Genomic DNA, 22,609 nt, shown 5'->3' with positions numbered 1-22,609 from the left:
GTAGGAGTTCAGAGAAGAGTGAAATCTGAAAGTAACTTAGAGAACAAAGTTGAATTTTGTGGACAGGGAAGAGATGAGCCCAGACTACTGGTGGTCTCTGTTGGAAAGTAGTGGGGAATTCACAAAGCTGGGCGGATGGAATGGGTTCCTAGGCCAGGTGTGAGCTGGGAACATTGTCCTGGAAGCAGAGGGAAGCCAGTAGATGGTTGGAGCATTATGGGATTGAGGAGTCAGGAGAAATAGATCTAAATCTGGCTGTAAGACTGACCGTTTCCTTATTTCCACAGATGAAATACTGAAATGGTGACCATTTGTCAGTTAACCCATAATTAGTTTCCCTAAATTTGGACAAAACCTTTCCCAAAAGGCTTTGCAAAGAATCACTTTGAAAGCATTTAGCTTTTTAATCTAGAAAGACAAACCTTAAAAAAAATTATCTATGTCTTTACCAACTCTTCATTCCTATCTGGAGTCTTCCTCCACACCCTTACCCCCTTCCTTTTCATTCGGAATTTTACTCTCAGGCTCTATTTGTTTTTTACTCTGCCTATTTCTATATTTTTCCTATAACTCAATTATTTTCTTCCTATTTCTTTCTTTTTTTTTCTTCCTGTTTCTTCTTGGCAGATTTTTCTTCTTAAATTTAAACATGTATATTCACTTATTTATAATATGTATGAAAATGTATTTTTGCTTAAATTGTGATTAAGCAATTTATTCTTTTTTTAAAATATATTTTATTGATCCCTTTATTCTTTTTTTTAAAATATATTTTATTGATTTTTTACAGAGAGGAAGGGAAAGGGATAGAGAGTTAGAAACATTGATGAGAGAGAAACATCCACCAGCTGCGTCCTGCACACCCACTACTGGGGATGTGCCCGCAACCAAGGTACATGCCCTTGACCGGAATCGAACCTGGGACCCTTCAGTCCGCAGGCCGACTCTCTACGCTCTATCCACTGAGCCAAACCAGTTAGGGCAGATTATCCCTTTATTCTATTCCAACTGAGAGAAGGAGCTAATCACATTTACACTTTTCCAATTCTAGTTACATAATCTAATAAAAAGCAAATCCAAATTTTTTCTCAATTGGCTATATTTATTTGAATGGGGGTGTTTTATTTAATCTTCCCTTTCCTGTAAGTTCTTTGGCTTTTTACTTACTGAATTTACAACTATAGTTTCTAAACCAAATTGAGACTCTTGGTCTGACAATTGGGCAAAATATTTGAAACCACAGATGCCCTTGAGGCATGTGGCTTCTGTCCACATGCACTCCTTTCCCATTAAATCTCCTTGGCTTGAAAGCTAGACGGTCTAGTCATCTGGAAACAGAACTACGACATGTAGGTGCTGGATTCGCTCTTTTACTACATGACATTTGCCAGGAACATCTTTTTAGTGCTGGAAGGGGTGGAGAAAAAGTTTGCATTTGTATCTGTGTTGCAGAAAAACCCACAGGCAGGGACACACCCATCTGGGAACAAGGCTCCTCCGAAAGTAGGAGGGAACAGGAACTGGAGGTACCTCCTCTGGGGCAGGAGTCAGCTAATAACTAACTATTCAAGGCACACAGAGCACTCACCCTGCACGGGAGCCACTGGAGACAAGACCAGAGCCTCTGGAGCCTGTAAGTAACCACTTGTGGCTGGTGGGTGTTTCCCAGCTGTTGGGGGTTGCAAAGCTTGATGAATAAGGCTCTCATTCCCTTCAGAAATGACCCAAATAAGGAATCAGAGGTCAGGCTGCTTTTAAAATGTAATATGATTTTAATTTTTTAAAAACCCTTAAAATGTAGTAAATAAGCAAAACATCTGGAGTCAGCTGCAGTCAGGAAGGTCTTATCAGCTGTTGGCTTTGCAGGTGATGGTGCCGGGAAGGTGGAGCGTGCTGAGCTGCATGCCCAGGACCACAGGCGGCACTGAGCCTATGGAAAAGTTCCACCTGTTCCTCCTCCGTGCCTGCCAGTTCCTCCCACTGAAAACAGCTAAGCCTGATGTTCAGATTTCTTAGAATCCTGGCCCCAGAGGACTCTGGAGGGATAAGCTGACCTCACACTAGGAAGTTTATTTCCCAGACCCTGGCAGGCTTTGTTGCCGCTGACTGCTTGTTGTAACTGTGCCTGGGAAGCATAAGTCTCTCACATCAGCATCTGTCCTTGCTGCTACCCACACTGAGAGGGACCTGGGGAAGCTCCAGCCTCGGGCATCCTGAACAGCCTGGACATTGAGGCTGTTCATCCTACCTCCAAACACATTTTACAGGATCTAGGAGCACAGAGACAGTGGAAGCAGCCAGGAGAAAACCTAAAATTTTCAACATTCAAAGACACCGTGGCGTGGTGGATGTGGATGGAGAACACTGAGTGGACTGAAGAGCTTTGCAATTGTTGCACTAATGTGCTTTGACTCTGGCGTTGCCAAGGAGGGATCAGCACGTCCGGAGCACAGAGGGAATGTGCAGGGGAGCCTCAGAGGCCTTTTTGCTTGGCTCTGACTCACCCTGACTCTCCAGTGAAGCAGAAAGGAGAAAACGTCACACCGACCAGGTGTGGCCAGCCTTTGACCATTACTGTGACACCCCAAGAGTTGCCTTAGTTCCTTTGCAGGTACGCAGTTGGCCTTAGTTGTGGTTCAACTGAGAATTTTAGCTCAAGGAAAGCTGTAGAAGAGGAGGCAGTATGAGGCAGGAGGAGGAGGAAGAGGAGAGAACCAGGATGATGGCAAAAGGGGAGTTACTGATGAAGGAGGAGGAGGAGATCCGTGACATGGGAGAACTGGCTGGCCCTTTTGTGAGTGCCATGCCAACCCCAGTGCCCCACAACAAGGGGACCCGGTTTTCCGAGGCCTGGGAGTATTTCCACCTGGCTCCTGCTCGTGCTGGGCACCACCCCAACCAATACGCCACTTGCCGCCTATGTGGCAGGCAGGTGAGCCGTGGTCCCGGGGTGAACGTGGGCACCACAGCCCTGTGGAAGCACCTGAAGAGCATGCACAGAGAGGAGCTGGAGAAGGGTGGCCATGGTCAGGCAGCACAGCGCCAGGACCCGAGGGGCCAAGGGCCGCAGATCCCCATGGGCATCGAGGGCGAGTGGGCCAGGCTCCTGGAGCAGGTGGGCGCCCTGGCTTTCTGGGCCAGCCAAAGAGAAAAGGACCTTCTCAGGAGGGAGAGGGCAGTGGAATGGCGGGAGAGGGCTGTGGAAAGGAGAGAGCGAGCTGTGGAGGAGGTGGAAAGGGCCATCCTGGAGATGAAATGGAAGGTGAGGGCAGAGAGGGAGGCCCGCCAGAGGGAGACAGACCAGCTGGCAGCAGCTCACCCCTTCCATTTTGTTTAAACTGGGCTTGGGGAAATCTGTTCTGAAAACACTGACTTTAGGTTCCAAGCAAAGAGCCATTTTAGTTCCAGCTTAAATATACAGCAAGGCGATCTAGTGGGATTTTGCTTTTAGGAGAAAGCTTGCATACTCTGTGTTAATATCAGCAAGTTCTGAATTAAGCAAATGTTTAACTACAGGGTTCCTAGTGTTGTACTGATAAAACTTTAAAATACACTGATTAAATATAGAGGTTGTGTCACACCTTGGGTCTGTGAGTTGTTCTGGGTCACAATGTACCAGCCTGTCAGCACTGATGAATGAAAATACTGGGATGTATGCCTCGCACTTGGTTTTGGTAAAGCTGGAGGTTTTGACAGTTGAGGCTGGTCGGGGAGCTGGAACGTGCCTGCCTGCCAGTCCCACCAGGAGCAGAGCTGGGGCTTCCTGGGGACGAGGTGTTTGCGTGTATCTGGCAGTGATTTGAGAACTGGATACAAAGCTTGTTCTATGGAACTGAGCAGTGGAAGGACAAAGAAGCTTGAGCCTGAGGTCTCCAGACCCTTCCGATGTATACCTTTCTCCCACTGTGGCAGTGCTATGACACCTGCTTATATTAAAGCTGTTCCATCACTCTAATCTGTCTGAATCTTGTCTTTTCAACAACTTAACACAGAAATGATTAATGCATAACTAGTGAGAGAGAATGAAATACTTTATAACTCATTTGAATTAAATATTAAGAATAGAGAACATAGCCATAGCCAGTTTGGCTCAGTGGATAGAGCATTGGGCTATGGACTGAAGAATCCAGGGCTTGACTATGGTCAAGGGCACATACTTGATCCCTGGCCCTGGTTGGGGCACATGTGAGAGGCAACCAATCAATGTTTCTCTCTGTGTGTCTCTCCCCATCCCTTCCACTCTCTCTAAAAATCAATGGAAAAATATCTTCAGGTGAGGATCAAAGAAATAGATGACATAAAAATGTATTCATAAATAGTTAAAAATGTAATCTAGTCTCATATTAAGGTCTGTTAAGGGAGAAGGAGTTAGTGAAGAAGAGATGAAAGAAAGCCAAAAAGAAAAAGAAAATGATAGATGGGTAAATAGAAAAAATATGGACCAGAGGCAGAAAAGTTAAAAAGAAAGAAAAAGGGATAAAGAAACATGAAAAGATGAGAGAAGAGAGACAGCTCCCTAGGCAAAATTCACCACAGGAAGATAAAAGAGACCATGGCTGTCTGGGAGAGTGAAGGACAGAACATTTTGTTAAATTCTGAGGTCAATTTTAATGAGTTCAGTTGCTTTTATTTTCTTTCCACAGAACACACAGACCACTTGTCCATTTGAGCAGTAAGTTTTGGATTTTATTCCTACCTCTGAAATGCTAACTGCATATCCATCCATTGTTCTCAGAGTTTCAAAACTCTTCATCATTCAATTTTCAGAGATGTTTTGAAGAAAGGGTGACTAATTGTCCATAGGAAGAGAAAAAGTCCCTGAGTTTAGGCATATCTTTATGCCTAAAATGTTAACTCAGGTATAGAATAACATCAAGGTGGAAATTACTCTGGTCTTTGAGCTAGAGCTGACTGCTGCTTTGGATGATTCCTCTAGAACCTTTAAAAAAAAAAAACTGGGCTGGGAATAGGGAAAACAGAATGGTGAAAGCTGGGGGAGATAAGAGGAGATAAAGATGGTAGCATTTCATCATTTTGTAGGTAGTCTAAGCACTCTGTGGGCACTGTGCTTCCTGAAAGTGGACAAGATCCTCATATAATAATGGTGTCTTGCCTCGTTCAGTCCTCACCTACATGGCTCCCTCTTATTGCTTTTTCTTAGACTCCACCAGCCGCTCTAACAACCAGATCCGTCTTCCCTGTGAGCTGCTTGTGGAACAAACACAGTTCAAACGCCAGGCTTGTGAAAAACCCAGGCTGTAATGCAATCCTGTAAATCCCTTCCCCTCACCTCTCCCATAGAAACCTGACTGATGTTAAAGATTTCACTGCCCATGTGGTTTCCCCACTGGGTATGGTTGCCCTTTGAGGTGTGGTGAAAGCTCAGGCCCTCACCACTGCAAGGATGATGTTGGCTGGCAGGCTCATGCCCATACATTTGGACTCAGAGACTTACTGTGTTACAAGATGCTAGAAAAAAAGAAAAGGGGCTTCAATACCTAATCTTGCACACACACACACACACACACACACACACACGCACGCACACACACACAGAATGTTTCTTAAGAAGGTCAAGGAATCCCCAAAGACTCAGGCTTTTACAAAACCAAAATTAAATAAACAAAATATCAAATTCTGTAAACAGCGACTACAGCTTTCCTTTCCAATATGTGCTTTTAGGTTATGGTGTCTGTTTTATATGGTTCTCATTATTCTCTTCCTCCTTAGGCATGTTTAAGCCCAACTGCTTTTGTTTCCTGTTTCATGTCCGGTAGTTTTCTTTATATTTCCCCTCCTAAATTTTTTCAAATATAACAAAGGTTAAGAATGACAAGAACATGATCTATGGAGATGACTGAGTTAAAGTATAAAGCACAGGCCTAAGGAGAGACATGTGGCTTGCGGAGAGACTGCATTGTTGAGTTAGCTCTGGAATTTTCATGTGTCTCTCTTGTGCCTTTTTTTGCTGTGTCATCAGAGCTGGGTTAGAGGGCCAGGGGCTCTGGGCTGAGGGGCTCATTGGCTCAGCATCTTTTGCTCTAATGTAAAAATCTGCTACGTGGTGGGGCCCTGAAGTTTAAGCTGAAGGTCCCTTTTCCATCTCAGCTATGAAGGGAGGTTCCGTGCCATATTGGAACTCTGGTGGAACCTCCCTCTCAGGAACACACAAGAACATGCCATCACAGGTGTAACACTTGGACACCCCTGGCCTGTCTAAGCCTGAGAGGCATCATTGTTACAATAATTTGGGAACTTGTCTATCTTACAGGAAAACTACATTAGCCATAAACTTTATAACTTTAGTATTGCTGGAAAAACACTACTCACAACTGACCAAATGACCATTGCTCTAACACTGCGTGCTGCTTGTGTAGTAATATGTAGCACATAGTAGGCATTTCACATGTTCATGTTGACTTAGAGAGTTAATTCCTAAGGAATGAAGGGAGGGCATAGAAAATTACCACTGCCCAACACCTATGGTAGCCAGGTGGCAGATGCTTTGCATATGTGCTCCCATCTGATCCATACTTCACCCTTGTGAGGTTGGGATCAATGATGAGGAAGCTAAGGAACTGAGATTCCAGGGTCGAGTCAATAAGTGATGGGTAAGACTTCAACCCAGGTCTATCAGGTTCCACAATCTATGTTCCATGTTTTCATTATCCCACACTGTCTCAATCACATAGTAGATTTATGAATATAAATGCAGAGGAAGGAATGGGTGAAAGAGAGTGAGTGAATGATAAATACTGGGAAGGAAAGAAATATTCCCGAGACATTTACAGTGTGTCCTGTACTTCATTACTGTGCATAAATTTAATTCACCTAAGAACCCTGAGAAATATGTATTATGACCCCAATTTTAGAGGTGAGTTGGCTGAGACTCATGGGGTTAACTACTTGGTGAGGATATGTAGTTAGTAAGTGGTCTAATTAGGATTTGACAGTAGTTCTACCTGTCCCTGGAGCTGACTCCTTTCACTGTACCACCTGACCTGGATATGGGCATGCTAAATTCTCACCCCAGCTTTGCCCTTTAGTAATGACTCAGCCAGTTGTTCAGACTCCCCAGGCCTCAATTTCTCATCTGTAAAATGACAGGTACCCTACCTTTTTTTTGAGCCTCATTGGGAGCATCACATGATGAAAGCATGTGAAAGGGATTTACAGAGTTCATAACTTATTGAAAATGCAAAGGAAATTATAAGAATATCAGAGTAAGGAATCATTAATGTTTGGCAAGATGTTAAAAGATCAATAGACAAGCCGTGTCCTGTAGCTGCTTAAATGGATTTGGTAAGAGTTTATTCACTAATTCCCCAGGAAGTAAGTTTCTCCTGTTTTCCCTCTCAGCACCTACGCAAGCTTGGTACAGAAGAGGAAATTTAATAACATGTAAGACAAAGTCCTTTTCTTAAAAATTGGAATTTTGGGGTCCAACTTTATGGTTACATATCTAATTGAGTAATATTACCTATAAACACTGGCACCAAGAACCTACAAGAAGTCTTTATAAGAAACAAAATACCTACCAAATATTATACCACTAGATTATTGGTTTTATTTAAATTAATGAAATGAAGTCCACTGATAAAATTGGGAATTAATTGTGACAGGACAATTTAAAATATTTTCCTATATGCTCAGAACTTCAATAGCAATGATCTAAAAGACTAATACATAAAATCAGCAAAAGACACAAATACTTGAGATATATATATTTCATCTAAAACCATCCCACAGAGTCTGAGCTATAATTCAACTGTCAAATTACATGACTGATATTCAGCAGGACTAGAAATCATAAGTAATTTAATGTTCTTGGGACTAGAAAAGACTAGAATATAAGTATAATTTTCTCTCATCCCATGTAATAGGAAATAGAGTTAATGAGAATATTTTTTATTTGGAGTTATGAAAAGCTTGAATAAAATCATAATGCCACAAGACAGTTGATTAACATACATAATAGTAATATGAACAAAACAACAAAATGGTATTTATTGAGCAATTAATATATGTCACACTATCTACTAAGAACTTTTCATAGGTTATTTCATTTAATTCTTAAAAACAACAATGTGCAGATACCATCTAATCCCCTCTATATGAGTGGGAAAACTGACTACAAAGCTGTGAAATAACTTGCCCAAGGTCACAGCCAGCAAAGAGGAGAGCTGGCAAGTGAGCTCTGAGCTCAGATTCCAGGTGATTAGAGGCTGGGAACTACCTACTAGAAACTGAAGTCAGAGGGTCTACTTTACTTCCCCTTTTCTCTTGCCCTTTCTCCTGCTGCTAAGAAATAGCTGGGTTCTGAGAGGTACATAAGGACAGCTTTCTTCTTGTTAACTTCAAAATAAAAACAATGGGAAAGCTGGTACAGGAAATGGCTTTGAACAAATTAAATGTCAGCTGAGCATAAAACTCATTCTTTCCCCAGGATTCACACTGCTCTCTGCCCTACTTTTCCTTCACTATCTACTTCAATTTTTATTAAAAAGAAATTTAAGCTATTGAGACTTTTTTTTTTTTCAGAAAAAATAAGGACTCAGGACCACAGATCACATACTCTGAGAGCCCAAAATCAGAAAGTAAGAATGCCCATTAGGTTTCCAGCTTCAATTCAACTTCCCTTCTACCTCACCAGAAATTAATTGGCTGAGGGCCAAAGAGTAATATCCTTTGGAAAAATGTTCTGGACAACGATGTAACCTCGGCGTGTTATACTATAAATTTTCAAAGGCTTTAATGTGACTCACCTCTCCCAAGACATCCATGGAGTTATTTTCCACAATCATGGGGATTTCTGGCTTAGCTTAAAGGCAAAGGAAACACAGTTAGTGGCACGTAATGCCATCTTACCTGACTACTAGTGTGTGTGTGTGTGTGTGTGTGTGTGTGTGTGTGTGTGTAAAAAATTCGTCATTTATAATATATTAAACACTCACTGTGTGCCTGGAAGAATGTTAGATTTTTATGAAACAAAGGTGGGCAAATAATCTTCACTGTGCTAAAAGTATTTATATTTTCCTGAAAAATACAGACACATAAACAAGAAATTAGAAAACGCTGAGATAAATACCATAATTGAGGACATATAGGATTTGAAGAAAGCTTTTAAGAGAAACTGCTAACCCAACCTTAGGGAATAAGAGGAAGCTTTTGAAATTTGCAACATCTAATTGATAGTTGAATTATAATTACTACTGAGTCAGGTGAAAAGGGGACTGTGGAGGAGGGGAGGGACAGAAATACAGTATAATGTATAGGCCTCTGAAAGGGACAGGAAAGACACTTTATACTTTAGTTGTTTGGTACTAGAAACTATTAGGAACTATTTCAATGATTTTGTTATCCTGCTAGATTATAGGTGCCTCAAAGCCAGACTGTTTTATTCATCTCTTCATCTCAAGCACTTAACAAAGCCCAATCCAAAGTAGGTATTAATTCTATCATGTTGAACTTAAGTGGTTTCAAGTAAGTTCTTTACAAATTTTTTAAAATTTCATTTTATTTTTATTTTGTTAATCCTCACCCAAGGATATTTTTCCATTGATTTTTTTTTTTAGAGTGAGTGAAAGGGAGGGGGAGAGATAGTGAGAAGGAAACATTGATGTGAGAGAGATTCATCGATTGGTTGCCTCCCACACACTGTCGGATTTAGCCTGCAATCTAGGTATGTGCCCTTAGCCAGAATCAAACCTGGGACCCTTCAGTCTGCTGGCTGATGCTCTATCCAATGAGCCAAACCAGTCAGTATTCTTTCTTAAAAATTTAAATATATTTTTATTGATTTCAGAGAGGAATGAAGAGGGATAGAGAGATAGAAACATCAATGATTAGAGAAAGTCATTGATTGGCTGCCTCCTGCATGTACTACACTGAGGATGGAACCCACAACCCGGGCATGTGCCCTGACTGGGAATTGAACCATGACCTCCTGGTTTATAGGTCGATGCTCAACTACTGAGCCACACTGGTTGGGCTCAAGTAAATTCTTGAGTACAGCAGACAAAGCCGTCTATAAACCAGTGGAGAAAATATTAAAATATTAAGACCCTGTCACTGGTGCTGTTAATACCTGAAAATTCATTTGACATTTGCCTTTACTTGCAAATGTAAATGTAAATGCCTTTAATTGCTGGTGAAGAGACCTCACCAAGTAGAGGCAAATGTGATACTCTCCTAAGGATTTATTGGGGTTAGGGGAGTACACTGAGTCCACAAGCATGGCAAACAAGAAATCCCAGAGAGTTTGTGGTGATAACAGATGGGGAGTTGGTGACTGATACCCCAGCTTCCTTGCCTCTGATGTGTGTTCTTCCAGAGTTCCCCAGGGGTTCGAGCTCCAAACCCACAGCTTGATCGTGTACATTCTATTATCTTCCTTCCTCTTCTGATGTTTCAGAGGATTACCTCTCAAACAAAGGAATTCAACCCAAATCCTCCTCTCCTTGCTTTCTTTCAGGAGAACCCAAACCAAAATACAACCCTAAAACACTGAGGAGAGGAGGGGCATTTCTGACCTTCTATTGGCAACAAATACTGTAGAATAAAGGACCCCAAAGAAAGAACAATTACTAAAAATTGCAGGGGTGGTAGAGATTATTTTTGAAGCTCAGGACAATCAGATTTAGAGCTGAGGAGCGGGAATTTGTGATGGCAGGTGACTTACCACTAAGGAAAGGAAAGTTAAAGGAGACGAGTGAGAGAGATGCAGGAAGCCACAGAGGAGCTGGGCAAACGTCCAATCCTTGGTCTGTTAGAGAGTAAAGGCATTGTCAGGAAGAAGAAAAGAGCCGGATTTGGGCATGTAGAATGGGTCTGTGGTACACTTGGGTATTTATTTTGAGGTTTTCATATTTTTATTTTCGGCTTCATCTACTTGAAGAATAATGAAGGAATGCAGAGTGGATTCTAAATGAACTATGTATTGTGCTTCTATGCCAGGGCCATGATGATATATGTTCAGGTGACACCCACAAATAGGTTCAGACTAGATGAGACTATTCTAACACAACCTATCCAGCCCATTTGGTAAAGGAGAAAGTCCAGGAAGCAGAGAAAATCTAATTATATCTACAAGGAGGCAGAATCTCCTATTTTTAAGCATGTACTGGAAGGAGTTCAAAGAAGAAACAGAAATGTTGAGACAGATGTACAGATAAATAGGGAGAAAAGAGTGAGATGTAAAAGTCAGAAGCGGTCAAGACCAAGATGAAAGCATTTTAATGCAGCAAAGAGGACACAGTTTAATTTGACAAGGCAATTAGGTCCAACTTACAGTGCAAAAAACCCTTGGTCAAAAGGGACACAAATTGCATTATTTAGAATTGATATTTCTTTGCACATCCTGGATGGCTGCCTTCATTGATTTGCCAATAGTAAGACCAGATGAGTTGGTTTCATGTTTGTGCTAAGACAGTCACACCTCGGTAAGAGCGCTGAGGGTGATAATCAATAAAAGAGATGAACAGTCTTTCCCAACTCTTCACAGAACATTGTTTAGGCTCCATAAGGAACCTGACCATCAGGGGGCGATTGACTATTTCCTAGCCTGTCCATAGGGAGAGTTGGGGAAGGAGGGAAGGAGGGCAGGAGGAAGAGACAGAGGAAAGCTATAAGCAAGAGGCTTCAAACTATATTAATCTTGGCTGTAAGCTACTACATCTATATGAACTGCAGGGCTGGCATTTCCTTCAAAATACTGAATTGTGTGACCTCTAATAATAGTGCAATGAGACTGTAAGTAAAAACAAAGATTTTCTTTTTATTTGTTCTGTCAGTTGTGACTTATGTTTTGTAAAGTTATTTTCTTTCCGTTTACCTCATTTTCAAAATCAATTAATTGCTCACCTGCATCACTGCTTTTCTCTTTGCCTTAATTTAGAAATGCTGTTTTAAAAAGCACATTTCTTAGTCACAAAGATGAAAAAAATATTCAAAGCTAGGAGTTTTTGTTTATTAACATTTCCTTGCATCACTGAACAAAATAGAATTTTCACATTTCCCCCTCTCTCCCCAATTTGGACCCTGCAGAGTCAGAGGCCCCTACTGTGGGCGTCCTTGCTGGTGGAGCTGGCCTGAATTCACCCCAGCTGGCTTTGGCGCGGTATGGGGGCGATGCCCGGAGAGCTGCTCTGGAACTCTGTTCATCATCCTTCTATTCTCACACTGGCCTTATTCTGTCTTGCTCCAGCAAGCAACTGAGACAGTTAGACAGCTAAGCAATTATACTTTGGCAGCTATAATTAAAGAGATTTCCAGTATTCTTAGGAAATATTAAAATTGTAAGTAAGGGAGTGGTCACCAGGAAACTGACCAATTGTGTGATTTCAATCATCTAATAACAGAATTGTTATTCTTTCACTTTGTATCCTCCTCCCCAGCCCCAACATGAAAGGCAGGTATCAAGGTAAAAAAAAAACTCCTGAATAGCTAGCCTTGCGTGGCTGCCCTCCAGGTCACAGGCTGCTTCCTCTCCAAGGGGAAAGTGAGGCAGGCAGCAGGGATGGCAGGATGGCGGGGAGTCCGGAGAACAAACACTCTTACCAAAAACCTTGACCGTGGTGGAGCCACTCAAGATTTTGCCAGGCCCGACTGTAACGTGGCAAGAGAACTTCCGGTCATCGTCGTGGATTTGGACTGGAGAGAGGTAGAGCCCATCGTCTGCACCTAGCTTGACTCTGTCTTTAAATAATGTGGATTTGCTGGTGCGGTGATCCCGGGTGAAAAGTGTTTCCTGAGTTCCATTATCTTCCTGGTGAGAAAAATAGTCACCAGTTATTGAGCACTCAAGTGGGCTAGGTACTCCACAAGTACTAATTTATATCTTGTAAAAAGAGAGATATGAACGAAGGACTAAAATGAAGAGGTACTAGTATTTAGTATGTTACTAGACAAAGCATCATTACCCTTGACTTTCAGCTAAAAACGATTGTCAGTTTCTCCTAATATGAACAGATACTTGCTGCTCTTCTGTTGAGAACTCCCCCTTTGAATCCTCTATAAGCTGCATATTTGGGGGTCACACAGCACTGAGGGTAATGGCAGATGATAATCCTCATGCTAGATTCAGAAATCTTAATGGCAAGGTGTGCTGAGAAGGCTTTATGTTTTGCCTATAAAATCTTCAACTGAACTGGATAATTATAGTCACCCTCTCTCCCAGCATAACTTTAGAAAGCTCTCATTTAGGTCCCCTCAGGGCCAGGACTAGGATGAGGTAAGGAGACTCCTAGGGCACAAAATTTAAGGAGGCACTTACTCTCAGGGTCTTGTATACGCACCTTGGGCACCTGAGAGTGAGCACCTCCTTAAATTTTATGCTGTAGGCACTTCCTTTCCTCCTCACCTCAGCCTTGTCAGTCCTTGCCCTTCTGCCCTTATTATTTCTATGTTTGTACTGCCTTCAAAGAGGACACATGAAGAGTAGGCTGTAAATGTTAATCTGAGCTTTGGAGACCAGAGATCATTTGGAGTATTTGTTTCTTCTCTTCCATATCCTTTCTTGGGTCTGTGAAGAAAAGCTCCCACTGTTCTTGCCCACCTCATTATTTCCGTGGACAAGGTCCTGGGGATGTCACAGCACTGGTCCATTCAGTCATTCTGCTGACTAAGGGCCCAGTGAAGAGGGGACTCTAGAGGGGCACAGGACAGAGGAAGGGGTATGTCCTTATACCCTTTAGTATAACAACATGCTCAATTCAGTTGCTTTGAAAACACTCAGATGCATAAATTTATTCTCTGGGGGGTTTGAACTCAGTTGTTCTGGGATGAGCCCCTCAGTGGGGCAGGGCTGAGAACCACGGGTCTAACTCTAAATAGCAGGTGGATCTTACGCACAGTAGCCAGGGGAAATGGAGGGAACTAAAGCGGATGAGGTGAACAGGAATGCATCTGGTGGGGAAGAAGTCATGAAATAATGAGAACAATGATCTGATTTGGAATCTCTAGTTTAAAAAAATGGGACAGATGCAGGGTGGAAGAAATGGAAGCAGGTGAGTGAGAGAATTCAAGTATGGGGTAGGAGCAGAAACAGTGGAAACAGGAACGTAGACTTTTTGAATAGTTTATATAGATATTTCCAGAATATACTCAGTAGAAACTCTTATGTAAGACACAATTCTATAAATAACTATGGCTGGGATTGGTATCATTTTTACAAATATGTATATCATACCCTGCTTAAGACCTACTCCTGAAACAATGCACATACCTTTATTCTCACATAAAGAAGGACCTATGTGTCTATCCTGCTGTCTTCTTAATGAAGACGTACACAGAAAGTTAAAGGGAGAGAGCTTATATTCTGGAGACAAGGGCTCCAAAAGGAGCCTTAAGAATTAACTGGCACTTGACTCAGCATCTGCAGACCTGGAGCCCAATAATTAAGGAGGCAGGCTCCCCCTACAGGTCTTCCAGCTCAACAAGCTTGATTTTAGAGATCCTGCTTTATGCACAGGGACTGTTTTGGTGAGGATCTTGGAGTTCAAAATGCTGCTTGACCTTTAGTAAATGACTTGCCACCTGGAACATTTCCATCTGTCACTCTGTTGTGGGAAGAAGGGCAGTCAGAGGCCACGGTTGGAGACTGGCAAGGAAAACTACTTTTTCCTTTATTGTGTAGCTGAGTGTGACTAACCTGGGTGGTTTATCGGTGGAGGAAAGCTACAAAAAACAACAAAACAAAACAAAACAAAACCTCCCCAAACCCCAATTTGCTCCAGGGTTTGTTTGTTTTTCTGGGCAGCTGTAGAGGAAAAGGTTTGTTCCTTTGTTGGGAAAGATAGGATTCAGTTGCAAAGTTATGCCTGGTAACTTAAAACATTCAGAGATCCTGAAAGAGCCTAGAATCCCAGTTATAAAGGGGCCAAGGCAAGACTGTCCATGGGTGGCTGCTTTCACGGAGCAAATGGGACGAGAGGCAGAAAAAACTAGTGCAGTCAAGCATTGAAATATCTAGAGCTGGGAGGGGGAGAATAATACCAATATCATGCTATGACCACTACTAAAATTTTATATTCTTATTAGTCATAGCTTAAGTTTATTTAGCTCCTACTGTTTTAGGCACTGGGCAAAGTTATTCCAAGTCTTATTTACTCCCTACAACAATCTGGAATGAACTGAAGTTAAGTAACTTGCTCAAAGGTCACGCAAAATAAGAAGGCACTTAAGTCACAGCATCAAAAAGCAGGGATGCCCAGGACCAGGGACATGTAAGCCTCAGGGACAACACACACTAATGAAAACCAACCCATCACACAGACACACACACACACACACACACACACACACACACACACACACACACAAAATAAAACAAAAACCCACTTCCAGGAGTATCAGAAATGAAAAATTTAAAAGAAATTCCTGGAGGCCAGAGGCCTTTATGTAGGTGGTTGATTACAGAGGTGTGAACAATTTGCTGATTGAAAGGGTCCTTGATACCCTATCATCCTAGGGGTCATAGAGTGTACTTCAGCTGACACCTGATAATGATAACCTTAGGGTCAGCAGGAAACAGACTGGTAAGAGGTTCTTATTGTATAGTCTTTATTCTTGTCTGTTTTTCTCTTCTTGTTCTTTTAAGAAAAATTTTTGGCAACTTTCATGGACTTCCAACTTAATGGGCCCTATGATTTAATGGGAAATATAGATTGCACTGGCATACCTACACTAGTCCTGATACTCAATATATGTTCAATTAATACGAACTGTCCTCCAGCCTCGCTGATGATCAACCAGCTACTTCATGAGTATTCTTTATCTGCCTGATAAACCGAGGCGTTATGGAGAGTCATAAAACCAACTCTCTAGAGATTAGTTTTTAATGCATAGTAAGAACAAGAATGTGCTCAGTTTTTCAATTGTTACCTTTTCACACCTCTCAATAATACTGTGAGGTCGGTACTATAATGATCCCGTTTTATAGATGAGGTAACTAAAACTTAGGTTACACAACATATCCAACACATGAATTCTGAGACAAAGGAAAAACATGTACTCCTATATGCACTTATCAAAATACCCTTCCAAATTTTGCCTAAGTGGAAAAACTTAATAAAAATTCTATAATAATAAAAAAAACAACTTAATGACTACATAATGCAGTGCATTGCTCAATGTGTTCTCCTCTGTCAACTCTTCTACAGGTGGCCGTGGGCGACACTATGCCATGAGGCTCAGGGACCACAGCCTGATTGGGAAACACCGTTCTTTGGACAGTATAGCTGGGTCTCAAAATGGACAAACAGCAGCCTGCCTTTATTTAAAATGTTGATATTTTCTTCATCAGGAATTTTTCCTAAATTTTGATTTTAAAATATTTTATTAATATGTATATCTTGGCTACTGATTTTTTCAGCACTCCCTTAAATTGTCATCCAAGGTGTGAGCCCTATTTACCCTAATCTTGGCTCTTAGGTCACACAGCTAGTAAATGGAGGAACCAGGACTTGAAAAAATAATTTCCCTCCAAAGGCCATGCTGTTAATGACTTTGTTATATACAGCCTCACAAATGTAGTAGGACAAACAATCCTTGCCTTTTCTGCTTAGAGGCTATTGAGAAGAATTAATGCGCAAGAAAAATAAATACAAAACCATACCCCATGCCTATAGAAGAGAAATAAAAATGTAATTAAGTCATGAACAAGAGTTAGATAATTTGCATGATAAGGGGTCATATTGAATCATGAAACACTGCTTCCCTGTGTTCTTTAAAGACCTGAAAAACCTGGGAATGAGTGGTGGAGGTTTTCCTATTTTTTTACTAGAATCAGAATTGCCAATCCAGAAAAGGGACATTGTTACTATTTGATTTCATGACATTATTTCATCCCTGACATTATTTCATCCCTGGGATGCTGCAAGCTCTGAGTCAGAGCTGGCGGTGTTGACTACAGCACATGGTGGGTGTTGAGTGCCTATAGCTCATTCAGTAAATTCGGTTAACTGTATTGCCTGCTACTTCTGTAGCTCCACACTGCTTCCTATCTTCACGCCCCCTGTTTATTCTCCATCCAGCCAGTGCTGTCCAAGCAGCTGCTTGTGGAGCCCCCAGGTCCACTCTGTAGGGCACCAGAACAATATTTTTCTAATCATCACAATTATTGTCAACACTTTGTAGGTTGGCTGGCACTTTAAGTTTGATTATGATGAAGACAAGTAGAGGCTACTGTCATCTGGTAGAAGGCAGCAGTTTTGTTTTCTGAATTGCTAGGCTTCTCATAGGCATGGAAAACCAGCATTGTTCATTAGCACCATTATTCTTTTTGTTTAACTATAAAACATCAAAAATATTAAAGAACAGTATATCTATAAACATACATTTATAGATAAAAAGTTTAAAAATATAAGCATCTAGGTTTTTTAAAATGTTCTTATTGATTTTTAGAGAGAGAGGAAGGGAGAGGGATAGAAAGATAGAAACATAAATGAGAGAGAAACATCATCAATCGACTGTCTTTTGCATACTCGCCTCTGGGGACTTATTCCCAGGCATGTGCCCTTACCAAGAATTGAACTGTGATCTCTTTGTTCCTGGGTCAACGCTTAGCCACTTAGCCACACCAGCCAGGCAGCATCTAGGTTTTAGTTATATGCCTTTATCGCTAATATTGAACTGTTTGCTGAAATATTTCTGTCCTTCTTGTTGTGATTTTAAAGAGAAAAAACATGGGTTTCTCTTTATCTACAACTTTGGGAATAAACATTTTTTCCTGCCTCTTATCTCCCCAAATTGTACTCATGGGTCCCAGGGTTTTAGAACATGTCTGTCATTTGCTGGTCAACTGTTTTTTTAAATATTCAGCTCAAATATGATCTTTGAAAGATTTCCCAGGTCCATCTAGTCAGAGTCAAACTATTTTCCCTCTTTTTTTAAAAAAATTTTTATCAAAATTGTATTTCATGGTAGAAAATATGTCCAATATAGTTTGTATCCCTGTAGGAGCTAGTACCCAAAACAGATTTGCATATGTTCATTGGATTGAATTGAAATTTATACTGTGGGAAATCAGGATGATCGTTTGGAATAAAAACAGAATATTAGATATATGTAGAAGCTCCCAGGACAAGCCTGCAGAATTTCCCTGATGAATGTATGTTTGTGCCCCAGGACATAAATGGGAAACATATCACTTGTCCTTTTTCTACCAACTGCATCCCATCTAAACATTCATATATTGTGCGATTTCTAATATATCACCTGCCATTCACTCAGACCTTCAGTGTCCACTGAAGGGTTAACCCTTGGTGTTCACTTAGTTACCTTCCATGCTAGATCAATGTTGGATACCCTAATTGTTTCTGACGCCTGTCTACTTCAGTGTAGTCACAATTCGGGAAAGTAACTTCCCCAAATGCAAAGGATCTGCCCATGAACACATTTAGCACAGCCTTCATATGGGGTCAGATACATATACCAAATAATTTTCTAAAGTTAACAGAGAATCCTAATAATCTCCATGAGGGTCATAACTGATTTAATTAGATGCTATAAAATGCTACACATAGGAGGGCATATTTTTTATTTTCCAGTGACCTAGATTAAAATAATTTTAGTTTGTAAAATTGTTTGCAGACTCTAATGCAGACTTGAAAATGGGAACGTGCATAGCTTCCTGGAGCTACTGAGTTTATTACAGCAGGTGTCTGTCCTCCTGAGCTCATCCCCCTCATCTCTGAATTTTATAAAAACCACATTATATAATGTTTGTGAGGACAACTGGCTTATTGTTATGATTGTTATTGCTAATTTAACAAGAGATTAAAGAACTAAAATAGGGATTGGAGAGGATATTTATGTCCTCTGCAGACCTATAACAGTCGTGGCATGAAGTGCTGCAGTTTATTCCTTAATATGAGGAAATTAGATAATTTCATATCAGACTTGCTGAATCCCGCAGCCTCCAACAGCATGGAGCACGGATGTAAATCAGAAGAGCAAATAGATTTTGACATTTAAAAATGGAATGCACAGTAGGAATTTAATCAGCACATTTACCAATATAATATTTCCTTTGAAGAGAGGTTTCTTTCAAAAAGACACCTCCGGTTCTCTGTATCATGAGGCATTGTTTGAAGTGACAGCATGGCTTGAGGTTCCAGCAGAAGTTTAGGATTCACTCTCTCAGTGTGTGACCTTAGGTGCACTCTCTCTGCCCCTCATTTATCCTAACTGTCCTGGCAGGATCCAAAGATGAGGTCTATTTAGTCTTTTTCATTTCTTTAAAGAAAATTACTAGATAAGGATGCCGTACCATTTATCAAGTCACTGACACTTAATGAGCTGCTATTCATTAATCAATCAAATGCACAGCATCAATTTAGTGACCATCAATTTAATATGAGGACAAGGAATAGGACTGTGGGGGAAGGAGACAAAGAGACACAGAGCCATTCCATTATTCATTGAGTGCCTGTGTTCTAGGCACTATACCAAATGCTAAGAATTTTTGAAGTGAGTGATAACTTTATGTGCTGGAGAAGCTCATAGTCACACAAGGGACACAGATCAAGTGAAGGCTTTACATTTGCTTGGAAAAACAGACCACACACCCTAAAGATAAGATAAGACACTACCAATCAACTTACTTAGCCAGCAAAAATCTGGATAGTGAAGATTTACTAAACTTTATTATTATTTATTATTATTAAGCTTTATTATTCCCACTGTTAGTTGAGTTTATGATAATTGGGGTAGAAACTGTTTTCCTATTCGTGGAAAACATTAAAAATGTAAGCCAAAGTATAGAAAGTGCATTTCCATTACTGTAATGTTTAGTATTGTAAGTTTCTGCCCTCCCCCCACCAGCCCCCCCTCCCCCCCAGGTCCTCTCCTCTTCAGAACCTTTTCTTAAGAACCAAATTGTATCGCATTTGTTAAGAACAGTTGAATTATACTAACCATAGGCATCATGCCCAGAAAGCCTTATATTTTAAAAACCAAACACTATGAAAAAATAAGAGTGTTTTCTGACCGATAACGAAGAGACGTTGGACAATTTAGCACAGTGAGAAAGATACTTTAGAATATTTTTTCCTTTCGTTTTACTGACTACTCAAAATATATGTAGCCAGAGAGAAATTATCTGTAGGTTGTATTTCAAGGCTTACTAGCAGGTCAGTTATTTTTGATTTGTCACATCCCCAGAGAAATCTTTTTATATGAAGGGTATACTTTCCAAGACAGTCCACAAAAATCTAGGCCAACTTGAAATATGAGTGATAACTCATGCAAATGCAGTATTTTGCAAACTATCAGCTGCTAAGTTCATGGATATCTATGGTTCTGTAATAATTTTTAAATTTTGTGTTTTTATTGTGATGACAAGCTAAAAAATAATATAATCATATTCTGGATCATCTAAATGAATACTCATTTTGTGATTCTCAAAATTATGTTTATGATTATCTTTATAATTCCTTTAATCTTGTGTTATTGTAACCGTGCAGAAACCTTGTTTTCACATTATTGCAGGAGTTCCTGATCTCCCCCTCCGCCCCCCCCCTCCCCCACTTTTCCCCTTTGCCTATCTCCACCCTCCCCTACCTACCTCTTCCTTGGACTTTACCAAATTATTGTCTGTGTCTATGGAATATGCATAGGTGTTCTGTAGCTATTTCCTTCATCTTCTTTATCCAATCACTACTCCATCCCTCTCCCTTTGTGCATCAGCCAGTCTAGCATTCCATGTATTTCTGCTTCTGATTACATTTTGTTCATCAGATTATTTTTTTCATTAGATCCCACATATTAGTGAGATCATATGGTATTTGTCTTTCTCTGACTGGCTTCTTTCTCTCAGCATAATACTCTCCAGGTCCATCCATGCTGTTGCAAAGAGTAACAATTCCTTCTTTTTTACAGCTGCATAGTATTCCATGGTGTAAATGTACCACAGCTTTTTGACCCACTGATCTGCTGATGGAAACTTGGGATGTATCCAAACCTTAGCTATTGTAAGTAATTCACCTATGAACGTAGGAATGCATATATTATTTCTGATTGGTGATTAGGATATATTCCCAGAAGTGGAATAGCTGGGTGAAAAGGCAGTTCCATTTTTAATTTTTTGAGGAAACTCCATACTGCTTTCCAAAGTGGCTGCACTATTTTGCATTCCCACCAGCAGTGCACGAGGGTTCCCTTTTCTCCACATCCTCACCAGTACTTGTTATTTGTTGATTTATTGTTGCTAGCCATTGTGGCAGGTGTGAGGTAATATCTCATTGTGGTTTTAACTTGCATTTCTCTGATGATTAGTGAAGTTGAGCATCTTTATATATATCTGTTGGCCATTTGTACATCCTCTTTGGAGAGGTGTCTAATCTTATTTTTTTAAATATTCCCTTTATTTTGATTTTTCCCCCTTTGATTCAAACTGGCCTCAGCCAGTGCCTGGACTCATCTACCTCCCTCCCCTTGCTTAATTATTAAGTCTCAGGACAATGAGGTTCTGATCAGTATCCAGTAGTCTTGGGTATATTGACTACAGACACAGAGTTTTCAATCATAATAATAATAATATCTTGGCCTCAGTTATGTTTTAGCTCTGGAAAACGGAACAATCCCACAGAACAAATCCTTGTGAAATGGGACAGAACAGCCTCCATTGTTCACATCAGGACTAGATGGAATGATCAATTACCTGTGACTCTGGGCATGGCACCATATCCTTAATAAATCTGTACTTTCTTGGCTGCAAATTCCTGTTCATGTCTTATGGGGCTTTGATGTGTGCAGGCAAATGCCCTTTCAGTCCGGTAACATGATCTGATTTAACAGTATTAGAGGTAGACTATGTATATTGGTTAATAGCTGGCTGCCATTTGATTGGCTTAGAAAATTTCTCATAAAATTCCAGATTTCTGAATTTTGAAGTCAGAAAACAAGACAACTATAGGCCTGCCGATCCCTGTGGCAGTAATAGAGCTAACCAGTGGCTGTTTGTAATACAGGTCCTCCTTCTATAAGGTACATTTTCCACATATATATATATATATATATATAACCCTAATATGCATACCTCTTCTCCTTTCACTCTGACTTCCAACCAAACAACTGAACAACCAGTCGCTATGATGTGCGCTGACCACCAGGGGACATATGCGGAACATGGCAGGCATTGGCAGCAGAGCACAGAACATGGCAGATGTCAGCTGCAGTGGGATGGTGGAGCAGGTAAGCAGGGGCGCCAGACCAAGGAGGGGTGCTGGTCGCTGTTATCTGGGCAAGCCTCTGGTGGTTACTGAAAATTCTTTGTCTGGCGCTGGTCCGATCGATCGGTGCCCTCAGTGGGTGCAAGTGGTGGGTGCCAGCCCCAATCACCCCTGAGGGCTTCTTCACCTCCCCTTGCTCCTGAGGGGTGATCGGGGCAGCAGCCATAGCTTGCACCCGCTGATAGTATCAGCCCTAATCCCTCCGTGTCATCAGCAGGTGCAAGCCGGGCCAGCGCCATCAGCGTGTAGGAGCAGCAGCAGTGGGAGTGGGGCTGCTAGCAGACAGGGGACCAGTGGTCATGGAAGGAAGGGCCGGGCAGGGGTGCGGTGGATGGGCTGAGACCCGCCCTGTGCCGACTGCCGCCTCGTGGCCCACA

The 22,609-nt window shown here is 41.2% G+C and overlaps 2 protein-coding genes across 3 annotated transcripts in view; one reads left to right on the top strand and one right to left on the bottom strand.

The window, feature by feature from the left end:
• The window catches only part of CD96 (CD96 molecule), an 89,612-nt gene that overhangs the window by 51,691 nt on the left and 15,312 nt on the right, over positions 1-22,609 (bottom strand). The window contains exons 4-5 of the mRNA XM_036351892.1: positions 12,559-12,766; positions 8,766-8,821 (exon numbers count right to left, since the gene is read on the bottom strand). Of these exons, the coding sequence (XP_036207785.1) occupies positions 8,766-8,821; positions 12,559-12,766 (264 nt within the window). The remainder of the gene's footprint in view (positions 1-8,765; positions 8,822-12,558; positions 12,767-22,609) is intronic.
• On the top strand, positions 1,373-22,136 carry ZBED2 (zinc finger BED-type containing 2). 2 transcript variants are annotated; one of them, XR_004974323.1, is made up of 3 exons: positions 1,373-1,633; positions 20,881-20,972; positions 22,087-22,136. XR_004974323.1 is itself a non-coding variant. In XM_036351893.1 (2 exons), exon 2 carries the CDS (start codon positions 2,684-2,686, stop codon positions 3,335-3,337), a length of 654 nt encoding a protein of 217 aa, XP_036207786.1. In that variant the 5' UTR covers positions 1,397-1,633; positions 1,867-2,683; the 3' UTR covers positions 3,338-3,942. The 2 variants fall into 2 exon arrangements, 1 of the variants encoding a protein (XP_036207786.1); XM_036351893.1 differs by lacking the exons at positions 20,881-20,972; positions 22,087-22,136 and adding an exon at positions 1,867-3,942 and having other exon boundaries at positions 1,397-1,633.

The sequence above is a fragment of the Myotis myotis genome, unplaced genomic scaffold, assembly GCF_014108235.1.
Source record: "Myotis myotis isolate mMyoMyo1 unplaced genomic scaffold, mMyoMyo1.p scaffold_m19_p_2, whole genome shotgun sequence".
NCBI lineage: Eukaryota > Metazoa > Chordata > Mammalia > Chiroptera > Vespertilionidae > Myotis > Myotis myotis.
Note: the sequence above shows the minus strand (reverse complement) of the source record. Positions and strands in the feature narration are given on the sequence as shown.

Coding starts and splice junctions, on each gene's coding strand:
- ZBED2 (XM_036351893.1), top strand. CDS start 2,684: ATGAGGCAGGAGGAGGAGGAAGAGGAGAGAACCAGGATGATGGCAAAA.